Genomic DNA, 13972 nt, shown 5'->3' with positions numbered 1-13972 from the left:
TGCTTCACCTGAAGTATGAGATTCCTTTATCAAACTGAATATTTTAATTAGTAAGACAACTACTGTCCTGACAAGATTTTCCTTCTTGTGATCAGTTATGCTCCCAAATGTTTTCCTTAGCTCACACATTCATTTTCTGTAAGGCATGACACCTAGAAAAGCATATATAAGAAATGACTACAGTATAACCCTGGTACGTTTTACTTCCACTGTCATGCAGGCTTTAAATAGCCATTTAAAAACATCCGAAAAATTATTTAAATTGGTTTAAATGCTTACCTGTGATCCCGTGAGAGAGAAGACCTGGGTCTTGTCCTGTCAGGTTTTGTGTCTGCGTGTTAAGCAGTGAATAAATTTAGAAATATAGTAGTTTGCACTTCCCTTTCCTTCTCTCCGATGTCAACTCTGTTCCCGCCTACTCAAAGCTTCTCTCCAATGAATCCCAAAAACATCTCATACAGTTTTGTCTTCCTTGTTGATCTTGTTACATTGTAGTTCCTTGTTCATCTTGTTACATTTTTGTTTTAGGCACTTCAGAGGAACAAAGTGGATCATAGTCTCATTTTAACTGTTACACCACAATTGTCACTAGGAGGACAGCAAAACAATTCACTCGTTCATTTCAATGATCTTCTGGTATTGTGAAGACAACTGGCTTGTTGTTTAAAATAAATAAATCTAGTAAAATGATTACTAGATGAACCAGAATGCATGGTTTTGGTTTCTGAATTTAAGCAGGTATTGTAGGACTGGTCCAACTTTCCAGCCTTGTGAAGCCATGACTCTTTGTTTTTTAATAGAGACCTGGACAGGCTTGAGGATTGGGTCCATGTGAACGTAAGGAGGTTCACAAAGGCCAAGTGTTAGGTGTTGCACTTGTGCTGAAGCAATCCCAGATATGTGTTCGTACTAGGATAAGAACTCATCGAGAGTAGCCCTACTGAGAAGGACTTAAGGATCCTGGCAGATGAAGAACTTAACAGGAGCCAGCAGTGTGCTCTTGCAGCCTGAAAGGCCAACAGTATCCTGGGCTGCATCAAAAGAAGGGTGGCCAGCAGGGAGAGGGAGGTGATTGTCCCTCTATATTCTGCCCTCACGAGGACCCATCTGAAGTGCTGTGTCCAGGCGTGAGGCCCTAGCACAGGAAATATGTGGACCTTTTGGAACGAGTGCAGAGCAGGGTCGTGAAGATTAGAGAACTGGAAGACCTCTTCTATGAAGATTGGCTGCAGAAGCTGAGATTCCTCAGTCTGAAGAAGTGAAGGATCAGGGGAGACCTGATAGCAGCCTTCAAGTACCTAAAAGAAGCTTATAAATAAGGAGGGAAATCAACTTTTTGCATGGGTAGATAGTGATAGAACGAGGGGGAATGGTTTTAAACTAAAAGAAGATAGACTTAGATTAGATGCTGGGGAGAGTTTTCACTGAAAAGGTGGTGAGATGCTGGAACAGGCTGCTCAGAGAAGCTATGATGCCCCACCCCTGGAGATGTTCAGGGCCAGGTTGGATGGGGCCCTGGGCAGCCTGATCTAAGGCCTGATTTAGTCGTTGGCAGGAGGCTTGGAAATAGATGATCTTTGAGGTTCCTTCTAACCCAAGCCATTCTATGATTCTATGAATAAGATGCATCAGCGTAAAATGTCAAGAGCTTACAGACTGAATTAGACTCTGAGAGTCAAGCTTCCGAGTGAAGATCATTGGGAGCACAGGCAGAGGCAAAGCCATTGAAGATGTAAGGCTGAACACCTTGCTTCTTGTGTTGGTGAAAGAATCTAATTGCATCCATAGCTGGGAAATGCTTCAGAGAAACACTGCAGAATACTGAGTGCACAGTACTTGTATGCCATGGAGGAAGGCAAGAACTGAAGCAGCCCCACTGGCAGAACTTGAGCAAGGAAGGAGTGAAAAAAATACAGCAGGGATAAATACGATAGTTGTCACTCTGCTGTCCCAGAAAACAGCAGGGCTGCTCTTGGGTGGGTAGGAGAAGGGGAAGGTAGTGGCAACATCTGTAAGAGTCTAAGGGATAGGGAAGGAAAGAAGAGGGAGGGAAGGAAACTATGGTTTGCCAAGCATTTTGCTGTAAGTCTGATTACAGGAACAGAGTGGGTCAAGTCTTCTGAAAAGTCATAGAAATCAGTGTTATGCAAGGCAGTGAAGAAATGTCAGAAATTAAACAAGTGGTGACGTTAGTACAATGAGAAAGGTTATAAAAAAAATCAGGGTAGAAGAAAAGTCCACGGAATGATTGATCGGTGGGAAAGGCCAAGCTAGAGAGATTCCAAATCCTAAAGAAATACGCTGAGAGCAAGCAAGCAAGCAAGCTAACTGCCCCTGCAAGTCAAGCTGCACAGGTGCCAGAGAGGATGAGAAACTGAGGTGCTAAGGTAGAATGGATGTTGACAGAAACAAGACAGAAGCTGGTTTATAGTCCAGTGCATGCCTGGAGCAGGCCCACAGGTAAATTAGGTCAGCTACAGCCCTTTCCTGAATGGGAAATCCTCAATTTTTCTAGGCAGTCTGCCCCAGTGTGTTCTACTTACCATGAGAAAATGCTGTTCCTCAATGCAAGATTCACCCTCTAATTTGGTTGCCATTGGCCTTTGGTAATGATCCAGCATTGCCAACAGGACATTCGTTCTTTCATCTTTGCAACTACGCTTAAAATAGAAAAGGTGGATGACATTTGTTTCTGAGTTTGGTTGCGCACTGTTGGGGTTTTGTTTCTCGTTGGCCTCCCAGACATGGCTTTTGTGTCTTTATTCCTGAGAAATATCAGGCAGTCCTTGAGTGACTTTTCCATTGGGACATGAAGCCATTCTGTTAGGTGAAGCAGGACATGTCAGAAACGCCTCTGAGCATAGAGATCCTGTGATATGTTTCACAGCTGAGGCAGAAGGCAGTGCTTGTGAAGCTGTGTGAGGATACAATAGAGCATTTGCTTCGCCACGCTCTCCCTATGTTCCTTCCCATTTGGGAAAGCAGAGCCAAAAGGAGCCTGGCCACATGGAATAATACAGAAAAGACTCACCATCAGTCAACACTCCTTTCTCTGCCAGAAAAAAGGTATCCTACCTTCATGGGAAGGGATGTTTATAGTGAGATGCTGTCAGTGTGTGCAAGTGCTGTGAAGAGGCCCGGTCCTTTTCTCACCATTCTGAATTCAGAGAAGTAGGAGCATTACTTGTGTTCTTAGACGTGCATGACTGATTGGGAATTCCCCCTCCTTAGGAGTAAGAGCTGTGAAAGCAGTGAATATGTAGGGAAGAATTTGCATGCAATCTTTCAGACAGCACTTGGGGAGTTAACATTACAGATTCGATTCTCCCAGTTGGTCTTGCCTTCAAGCAGCAAAATAAGTGGCAAAGGAGAGTAAAGCAGTGCTGGGCTGCAACAGTGTTGAATGAATTAAAGGTTAGGACAAAAGAGAGCATTTCAAGGTATGTGTTTTATTTAACTCTGGTTCTGCATTGTTTGGTATTTGCCAATTTATGAGGGTCAGAGATTAGAAAGTACATGTGTTAGCTCCTTTGTGTGCAAGAGCAAACCGACAGTACGAGCAGCACAGAGGATTTTGCAGCTTTGTTTCATTACCAGCCATGCTATGTTGTGAAGCTGATTTAAAACTGAAAAGGCTGTGGTAGAGGTGGCCTGGGACAGTTAGCTTTGAAGAGGTGTGACAACTTTATACAAGAATGAGTTTCTCCTGCTTCTTTTCTTCTTATGTGCAAAAGGAAGTGTATCGGGAAGTACTGTTTTAGATCAGCCTTGTCTGTTCTACATTGTAGCAGTTCTGGTTTGGAAAGCACTGAAAAGACACATCCATGTTGTTCAGTGTGCAGTTTGGTGTTCTGTAGTGCTGTATAATATGCTTATAAAGGAAAATGAATCAGAGGCTTGAATTCATGTTATTTTTAATATGAGCTCTCTTCTAGCAGAGATTGTCAATAGTACAGAAAAATGGTAAAGTTCACAGTCTGTTGAGGTGCTCTTCGTGGCATACATTGTGTTCATCGTTGTTGTAAGGGCTTGTTTATTAACAGTTGATTTTCTAGGGGGAGCAGAACCTTCCAAAGAAAAGGACGCACTTGGTCTTGTTGTGTCTGATAATGAAGAGAAAAGGGTGATCTGCTACAAAAAAAACTGCAGCACCAAGGCTTCGTGATGCTAGAGATGCTGAACTGGCAGCTGCTGCCTCTGTGCCTTCTTCACTGACTTCCACATAACATTTGTGAAAAACTTGTGACAGAAACAGGTCAGCATTCTCTGACATTCCCCTGAAATCAGCTTGGCCTTCTGTGAAAGCGTCTTCTATCCCCATCTTGCTCAAAGTAGATTTCAGGTCATATTTCTCTTCTATTGTGAACTTGGGCAGATACACTTCCATTTTCATTTTCTCCATTAATTCTGGACTGGTCCATGCAGACAATTTTTCAAAAGTCAATTCATTTATTAGCTGCAGTTAATTGAAAAGAGAACCAGAAAGTTACACAGCGTTCAAAAAACTGTTCCCTAAGGGTTATTTCTTCTGTATTTTTATTTAAGAACTTTTCAAGCTACGAAAATTTTGTACCTTTTTTTGTAGAAAAAAATTGTACTTTTCAAGTACAAAAACCATTAGTGAATTGCCAACTCTGAAATATTTTCTACTAGGAAGGAATATTTTGCTCTACTGTATGCCAGTGCAGCATTTGAACTGTTCTCAGTAATCATCAGGGAATGTAGAGGGGTTAAATATTTGTAAAACAGCATCACCGTCAAGTAACAGTAGTCTATTTGACTTGGTGCTCACATTTCTGTTTTCTGTATGTCTTAGAATTTAGTGAAAATAACTTTTTTTTCTACAAAACACCCACTAATATAAATGAGAATTTCACAATAGTTTACTATCTGAAGTCAGGTTCAGTGTGTTTACAGAAGGTGGCAGTGTGCATGTATATGAGCTCTGAACATCATAGAAAGTAATGCAGGGTGTCTAGGTTGTGCTTTTCTTTTTAATTGTAATAATATCCGTCTGAGTCATTACAGACAGTCAGCAGAACTGTCTTTCTGTCCTCATTGTTCTTCAGCTAGAGTTAGAGCCAGTCTTGTTGGGTTTGGGCTACTATTTCCAGCACTGATCAACATTAGAAAGCACAGAAGTGCCACCTGCCAGGAGCTAAAAAGAAAACTAAACAAAACATTCAAGAGGTTCATTTTCATAACATTTGAGCAAGTTTGAGATTTGTTTTTCCTTGAGCCTCCTTCAAGGAAACCTTCTTTCCTAGAAATAAGGCTGTAACCTAATGTTTTACCATGGATATGCATGAAAACATTCTTGTTTCTCACACAATTTGAGCTTACAGTTACCCTTTACCTTTTGTAGGCCAGTGATATCCCGTGGCAGCAGGATGAACATACTGAGGTCGTTATTGACATATGGAAGTTCAAGAACATCAGTCTGGACTGATTCTACGTAGGTCCAATTAAATTTATCAGCCAGGTGCATCATTGGCACTGGTTTAGTTGTATGCTGCAACAAATCAAATGAAAAGCTTGCTATTTATACCCAGAACAGTAAAAGACTACATTGAATAGCATGGGGGAGGTACATCCCTGTGGCTCTTAGAGAAGCTGTAGGATCTACAGAGGGCCCCTCTCTTCTGGGAATGCACTTGGAGGCTAAGAAGGCTATCTTAGCCAGCTAGGATGACACATATTTACTGGAAGCTCTGTTCCACTCTGATTCATTGTGTGGTTAAAAATGAAAATATATAGAACTAGTTCATACAGTTTTATACACATCTATGTTTTCCTGCTGTGAGAGGTGTGTGGAAGTTTGTTTCAAGCTGGCTTATGTTAATTTTATTTGTGCCTTGGGTGCTAGCATGTGTGTGCAATCTTTGTACTGAAGATATGCTATGGATGTGTTATGGATATAACATATGTTTTAAATATTCTAATTTTAGTGCAGTGTGGATTTAAAGAATGGCAGGAATTTATCTCCTCCATCTTTTTCACTGTTTTTTCAACCTGCAGTCTGGTAGATAAGGCAGTATGTTACCATACCGTATTTATTCTGAAAGGCCTTTGCCTGGTTTCTTCAGCGTCAAACTTTGTTGCCCAGTTTCCTTTGAAGTAGAGTGCATTTACCAGGACTAGCCTGGTGAGTGAATCTATGGATCCAGGAGGCAGCAGACTTTTTATTTTACCTATAGAAAACCAAAGAACATTTACATATTTTGCAGCTTTACTGTTTCAGAGTAAATGTTGGCATAGTTAATGAAGAAATAAGGAAATCTGAAGCGTTGATTTGGCATGCTTCTAGCTTGAGATTATTCACAAATACACGACAACACTGTTCTATAGAGAAAACCGCATTCCTTTCCCATTCAAATGGAGAAAGATAATTTTAGTAAGGGCTTTCCAGCAGATGATTACTTCAGCAAAATTGTTCTGATTTCCCTTTCTGAGTTAAATTGTTTACCTGCCTTGGGCCCTTTGGGCACAGAGAATTTGTTCATGACTAAAATTGCTTCCTTCAGAACTGGGAGAGGAGATGGTTGAGCTTACCTTCAGTCTGGTGTTCAACCCTGGAATTGATCTCTCTTCTGATTTCATTTGCTGCTCCCACAAAGTCAACTGATTGTGGTTCTGCACTGTGGTATTTCTTGGCTAACTGTAAGTATTCCTGCAGTGCAAGAGAGACATCTGTCTTATGTTTGTTGCCTGCCACGTAAATGCCAACAAATAACTATAGCCAAGTGCAGAGAACGATTAAAAATTATATAGGCTACAGCATTTTGTGAGAAGAACACAGTACTTTTTTAATTTGGAAATGCATAATTTAAATGTTTTTGCCTAGCCACAACTGTGAATCACACAAATTAAATACACCTCCTATAAAAGTAAAATCATGATATCTAAATTCTCAAGAAGAACCTCACAGGAAGTATGCGTGTGAGAGATATTAACACAGTTTGCAGATGTAATGAAAATATTTGAAGGTATATAAATTATTATTGTTTGTTGTCATAGGTAGATCATAAAGTTTGACACACGCAGTATAACATGAATAAGGGCCTACGTACCTTACTGAAAGGCAGCGACTTTTCTCCATATAACTGGTTGACACTTCTGAGCAGGTAATTTTTAGTGGGTTGGTTGATTTCCAAGTTGAGTGCTTTAAACCCAGCATGGATATTACCTGATTTGCCTATTTCTGTCTTGGAGACAAGGAAATAAGGGTTATGCATTTCAAAATTTCTAAATTCTTTCCTCGTGCAGCTCTATGTAAACTATTGCTATTCAGGTGGTGTTGACTGTACTGCAATGCAAGATGTGTAATAACTCAGACAGATATTAAAAGAATGATGTGAAATTACTAAAAGTTTCACAATGCTATAGACTCTGTAAGAGCCCTGGAGTGCAAGTAGTAAGAGCTTGAACTGTGTAGAATGTTTAAGGGATTCTAAATGGAGGTTGCAAAACCAAGTACAACAGAGAGAGAGACAGAATGTAATTGCTAAACTATACATGAAGACTTGGCTGTGTGACTCCTGGTAAGATTTATGAAAGTTAATTATGTGGTAAGTTTTCCCCTAACTTTTTTAACCTTCCTTTAAATATTAATATTTTGCAGATGCTTTTTGTTGCAGTAATTGCAATAAATTCTTTATATTTAAGTAACAGGATTAAACGAATGTGGACTCAAACTGTCAAACCAGCTTGAGGAAATGAAGCTGTGAATTATTGAACTAAAAAACTGGACCTGTGTTGTATTCATCTTGTTACTACAAGAGAATCAGAGGCATGAACAGCCATCTAAATTTCTAAGCTGTTAGAAAAGTTTCTTTTCACTGCCTAAAGTGCTCCATAGTTCTTACAGTTCAGACAAGCATTACTCATGAGAAACAATCCATCTCCTGTTCATGCAGTGTAAATGGGTTGTTGACGTAGTCCCCAAAATTACTCTTCCCACCGTGGCTGTAGACCCAAGTTCCCATTTGTCAGAACTTGCTGCCACGGGGGTTTTGTGGATAGACTTCAGGGAAATGATTTACCCACAGAAAGAAAAAAGACTGATGGGAAAGAGTAGGGAGAGGAACTTTTTACCACAGTGGCTGCATTGTCAGTGAGGAAAAATGGCTTTACTCACTCAGAGTGTGATTTCCAAATTTTCTGCTCACTTAAATTAAGTCTATTTTGAAAAAAGATGCCTGCCAGTCTGTCAAAGAAATATCTCAGGAATACGATAGTTTCCATTTCTTTAAGATTTATTGCAAAGTCTACCTTAGGAAATTCCAACATGCCAGTTTATTCACTAAACTTTCAAATGAAATAGAAACTAATTTCTGAAATGTATCAAGCACAGGTAGCCTGTAAAAGATACTTCTGTAGTTGTTTTTTTTCGTTGCTGTTGTTTTGATGCTGCAATCAAATGTGTGGGAGAGTAGTATTGGTTTGATTTGTTCTGAGATAGGGACCGTGCCTGTTCAAAGAACATGTTGCTAAATAACTAGCTATTGAACAGTGATAGTTAAAAAGGAAAGAAAGAAAGAAGAAAAGAATGAAGGAAAGATTGAAAGAGAAAAAGAGAAGGAAGAATGAAGGAAAGAGAAAAAAAAGAAAGAAGAAAGAGAAAAAAAAGAGAGAAAGAAACCTCTCCTCAAAGCTGAAGGGAGAAGATCAAGAGATCCATTGATAGAGAATAACCCCATCATTACATTTCAAATTTCACAAATTTGAGGTTAAATTTTGCAATTCTACCTAAAAATGGGAAACATGTCTTAAATATTGCATAAGATGAAGGTATCACAGGATGCTATACCAAATAGTTGTGTATACTGCATTTAAGGAAGGCAAGCAGAGAGACAAAATAAAAGCGAGGGAACGTGTTACCATGACCATTACGTGATCATTGGACTTGGTGATCTACCTTCTGGAAACAGGCACGGCGATTTGATAGGCGCTCGTCTGTTCTGGAATAGACTTGCATTCTTATAGTTGTGGTGACGTTTCTGGCTCCTTCAGCTTCGTTGAAGTAGAGTACCTATAGTGGAAATTGCAGTAATCAGTGCAGTAACAGAAAATTTGCTGTTTCAGTGAAAACTTTCAGTGATGTCATAGGTCTGGTGATGAAAAGACAATGCCAGATTTTACTTTTGAACCCATGTGTACAAGATGTCTTGAGCATACTTAGATGAGGGTTGTAAGCAGAACTCTCATGTATCTGGTATTTCTAGAGGAATTTGCCTGCTTCAAGTTGGCCCTTGTACTCACAGGATTATACCTGGGAAGGGCCAGTTATTTCCAGGTAGAAACTACCGAAGCATAGGTGTGAACGGAGAGCCCACTACATGTCAGAAAACACTGGGAGCAGATTCATACCCTACATGCCTTCCTCTGGGCATGTGCACCTTACCCAGGCTACAAAACTGTACATCTAACCTTGGAACATTTTTTCAAAAGCCTTTTGTTTTGTTTTGTTTTCCCTTCTTCCTGACAGAAGATCTCTCCTTTCTTTGTGACCCTGCTGGTCCTCATTTGTCCTGTAGCTCAATAGTTGGATTGCTGCTTTAGCAGGTGATGCAGCTTCCTGCCTTAGCAGATGCCAGTTCACCAGTTCTCCTGCAGTACAGGCTAGGTAACCATGTTTGCATTGGGACTGTTCTCACTGCTGCCTGTTGAAGCTATGAACTTTGCACAAATAGAGTTTAGGAACTTCAGTAGTTGATTTTTCCTGTAAAATACATACTCAAAAGAAGGGGTTGTATTATCACCCTGTGTTTCTTCTCTGACCTCGTGAGTTTGTAGATGTATGTTAGCAAAGCCCGAAACTTACTAGAGATATAGCAAAGGGTCTTTCTGCATAGGGCCATTTCCAAAGAGATGAGACAGAAAATGAGAATTTTCTGGGGCAAGGCAGGTGGAGAATCCAAGTTTCTCTCTCACTGGTGAGTGCTCAATTATTGAGCTTTGGAATAAAGAACCCTTCTTTCTTCCAGTGAGATTTAAAAGGAGAAAATGTCTGCAGTGACTAGTGCCACTGCTCCCATTTGGTGTTTGCAGAAGCTAGTGCAGGCTATGTCTTTTGACCTGTATATGGTTTTCCGTTGATGCATCATGGTCAATTTCTTTCAGAGAGAATGTTACTCTAAGAGATCAACTCTTCTCAGACTCACCTTTGCCATCTGATCTGCAGTGTTGCCTTTGGCTCCCAAATACACAGTAGCGAGGGCAGATGAAATACTGAAAGGGGAGAACAAAATGTTCTCATTGTCATCTTCCTGACACTCATGTTTGAATAAGTCAAGAGCAAAGCTTGTGTTTGCTTTATTTAAAGCTTCCATTGTTCTGAACCTGCACAGAAAGGGACGAAAGACGTTATTAGCTAAGAATTAGTTGTGTTTACCATATGTCTGCAGGCTTCCTTTCAGTATTTAAAGTTTATTTTATGATTTGTAGGCTTTCTAGAAGTATTTTCAACACTTATTGACTGTGGAAGATTGACAGTGCAGCACAGTGATCCTTTGAATGACTGAGAGTCACTGGCAGTGTATGTCCAAAGGCAAAATCTAGACTGTGCCAGTATTTTCCTCAGCTCTCCTCTGACTTCGGGAAACTGAATGAAAGCATTCTGACCTGTCAGCACTGGTACGGTATTCATTTCTGCCAACTATGTGTGTTGTTTGTAGTGTATGAGTGAACTCTCCTTGGATCAGCAGAAGTTCACTTGGAAAGACAGGTATCTGTGCAAGGGACAGTCAAGAGGAACAAATGAAAATTCATCAAAATAACGTGATTACAGTGTTGTACTAAAAGAAAAAGCATGCAATTTATAACTATATGGTGAATTCTATGTAAGCAATATCAGGATATGGTAAGGATCTTACAGATGGAAAGAAGAGAGGTGTCTCTATGAAAAATGAGGAGTATTAGCTACTAAAAGGTTATATTAAGTGTAGCATAGCCCATTTCACCAACGACACTAATCAAACTCAAATGATGCAGAAAAAGCAGCCTCCTATTCCATTTTGTATTTGTTCATCAGGACATTTATTGCACTGTTCTTTACAGTATCTTCGAGTGACATATGATAATGTTACTCACTGGTGCATGGGCTAGAAGACGCTGAGAGATTGTTTCTTATGACTACTGGTGCAAGAGCCTTTTGGTGCTCATAACTGTAGTGAACAAATACTCTATTCCTTTAGGATACAAGAAAATATTGAAGCTCTAGGCAAGCAGTCTCTAACTACTGTGTGGTAAGAAATTTCCTGAATTCCATTTTTAACTTTCAAAAATTTCCTGAAACTGTGTCTTAGGGTGCTAGCTTCCCAGTTCTGCAAAACAAAATTTCCTTACTCAGTAGAACACAAGTGCTGTTCTTTGTTCTTTGCATTGCAGTTGAAGCTGAGAGCCTTAGGTATGTAATAGGAGCTATTCTGGTTTATACAGAATGGCCATAAAGATGTACTGACTGTGTCTTGATGTACACGAGAACTGAAGAGCACAGGAACAAATGATCTAAGTTAAGCAAACACAGTGGTTCTTATTCTGCTATGATATACATGTCTGCCAGTGAGAATTACGTCGAATAAATTGCTCTTGCTGCATATTTCTCAGACTTGCCCCTTCTAGACCTTACCTGTGCCATCTTAATAAAATTCTTCCTCAAGTATTTGTTCTTTTCTATTCAGATTTCTCCTGCCTTTTTTTCTATGCATTTGTCAACATCACCCAAGAGTACATGAAATAAACAATCTCTAGAAATAATTACAGTACCTTATTTTGTGCAGGGAGGAAGACTGCTGCTCTGGGTCTGTCCAAGGTTTCTGCAGTTCAGATGGTGGGTAGGCTGAATTTATAGTCTGCCTGACCTGTTCTTCAAAGGTTCTTATGACTCATGACTTTGCAATTTATTTTGCCCTAAAGGCCACATCCCTATGGAAGAACTGAATCATCTCAGAGTAGGATGTGAAGTGACGGTGAGGGTAATACCATACAAGAACCTTACAAAACTGACTGCAGAAATATTTCTATAAACGTTTTTGTGGCAACAGGCTAGTAACAACTTGAACCATCACTGCTTGAAACAACATTTCTTTTGCAATTTGGAGGCCAAAAAAATGCAGTAGCTGACCTACTTATGATTCCTCTAATAGAAACAGTTTCCGAGGAACAGAGAAAGGACAGTGACATCATATTTGTGAGTTTTTCTATTGTCCGTTTCCTACTGATAAAAAGTTGGTCATTTCTGGTGGGCTTCTATTTTAGTAAAGTGGATTTTGTTAATCTTGGAGGATTCTAAAACTGTATAAGCAGGGAAGCATTTTCATTGTGAGATAACAAAGGTTGAGAAACACTTATCAGATATTTTTCTTATCGCTGCAGCAACACTAGAACCTGATGTGGGTTTCAGATTAGACTTTTTTTTTTCTGCTGCCTCAGTTTCCCTATTCTAAGTTGAAAGCAACTGTTTGCCCTTTGTAGCATTTCAGAGATGTATTCTTTACTTTCTCCAGAAACTGATATTCTATTGAATACTCTTTTTCTTCTTGCCTTGGCTACTGAAGCATTTCCATTGCTAATTCTCCTCACAGTCACACTGTCCTTACCTCCATTGTCCTGTCTATCTCAGCTCTCACCTCTGACTGAAAAATCCTATGTAACTCTGCCCCTTATTTCATTCTTTACCTCCTTACTCTGTTGAAAATATCACCTTGAACACCTGGATAAGAGCTGCTTGTCTTTGAGGGATTCCTCCTCAATATTGAGGAAGACTCACCCCAAGGTCTATCTTCTCAGTGCAAACTGCTTTCTGAAACCTTTCTTCTGCCCTGAGGTATATGAATGTGCACGTGGGCTTATTCTATAGGGGAGTGGCTGGCACAGTCTCTTGTGCTAAGGACTGAGCTATGGGATTATCTCCAAATGTTTTATATGGCAGAAGAGGTTGCTCACACAAAGGGCACCTTGCCAGTGGTGAACTTTCTGCATCAATGTGACTTGGGAACTCAGAGCTTTGCTAAAGTTGCTTTCCTACAGGGGAACAGCCTCATACCTTTAACAGGATGGTTCTTCCCTGCCTCCCGGCTGTTTTGAAATTGTAGCTACACAGAAACACCATGTTTCAGTGTGGGTTATAATTAGATGCATCTGTTAAGTTTTCCAGAGAGCACAGTAGTGTAGGAGAGGTGTTCATTGCAGAATTAATTGCTTCCATTGCGCCTGGGAAAGTTGTAATCTGTTTACATTGGCCTTAAATGATTTCCAAAGCTTTAAATGATTTGAGTCATCTTTGCAAATTTAACTGTGTTGTAGAACAAATGATAGATTCACTAAATAAACTTCATCCCTTGGAGCAGCGACTTGGATTTTCTGTTTTTAAAGCAGGGATGAATTTAATTTGCTAACTAGTCATAGTGCTTACTCTGTTACAAGAAGTGACTGAGCTGTTCCATATATGCAGAAATGTGGGATTTGAATGAATGAGAGGATGGTGTTTGTACAAGGTCTTAAAGTTGCCTTTTAAAAATGCCTTTTGAATAGCATGGCTGGTTACTAGTGGGGAAAAAAAATACATACAGAGTAGCTAAAATTGTTCTCATCTAAAAGGGAGATATATACAGTAAATCAGTGTGATGATGATAACGTTTTCCAGCATCGTGTGAAGTTACCAGCGCTAGAAGATACAGAGTTCAATGGGCGGTGCTGAGGCTGACTCAGGAGCGGTGGTTCCCTCACTCCCACTCTATACTAAGTCAACACTCCAACATGCTCAAAGACTTACGTTTGTATTGGTAGTATCCTTCCTGTGGGAAGTAAGCCTGTGGCTCATTCAATGTGGTCATTCATGTTTCCATTTTGGCAGGACAAATATTGGCAGCACATCAGGCACCCCGGCCAGATCTCAGCTATATAAGCACATTTTGTTTTCCTTCAGTTTCCTTGCAACTTAGCACAAGCCAATACAACTTTCTTACACAGT

At 40.0% G+C, this 13972-nt stretch overlaps 1 protein-coding gene across 1 annotated transcript; it reads right to left on the bottom strand.

Moving 5' to 3' along the window:
• Nucleotides 1-4051: 4051 nt before the first annotated feature.
• Nucleotides 4052-10331, bottom strand: LOC306945083 (serpin B10-like; the record flags this gene model as incomplete). Its single annotated transcript, XM_079533772.1, has 7 exons — nucleotides 4052-4456; nucleotides 5357-5512; nucleotides 6049-6191; nucleotides 6553-6670; nucleotides 7071-7205; nucleotides 8918-9031; nucleotides 10164-10331. The coding sequence occupies 7 exons, from the start codon at nucleotides 10329-10331 to the stop codon at nucleotides 4052-4054; spliced, it is 1239 nt and encodes a 412-aa protein (XP_079389898.1).
• Between the last annotated feature and the right edge of the window lie 3641 nt (nucleotides 10332-13972).

The sequence above is a fragment of the Tetrao urogallus genome, assembly GCF_951394365.1.
Source record: "Tetrao urogallus genome assembly, chromosome: 3".
In the NCBI taxonomy this organism is placed as follows: Eukaryota; Metazoa; Chordata; class Aves; order Galliformes; family Phasianidae; genus Tetrao; species Tetrao urogallus.
Note: the sequence above shows the minus strand (reverse complement) of the source record. Positions and strands in the feature narration are given on the sequence as shown.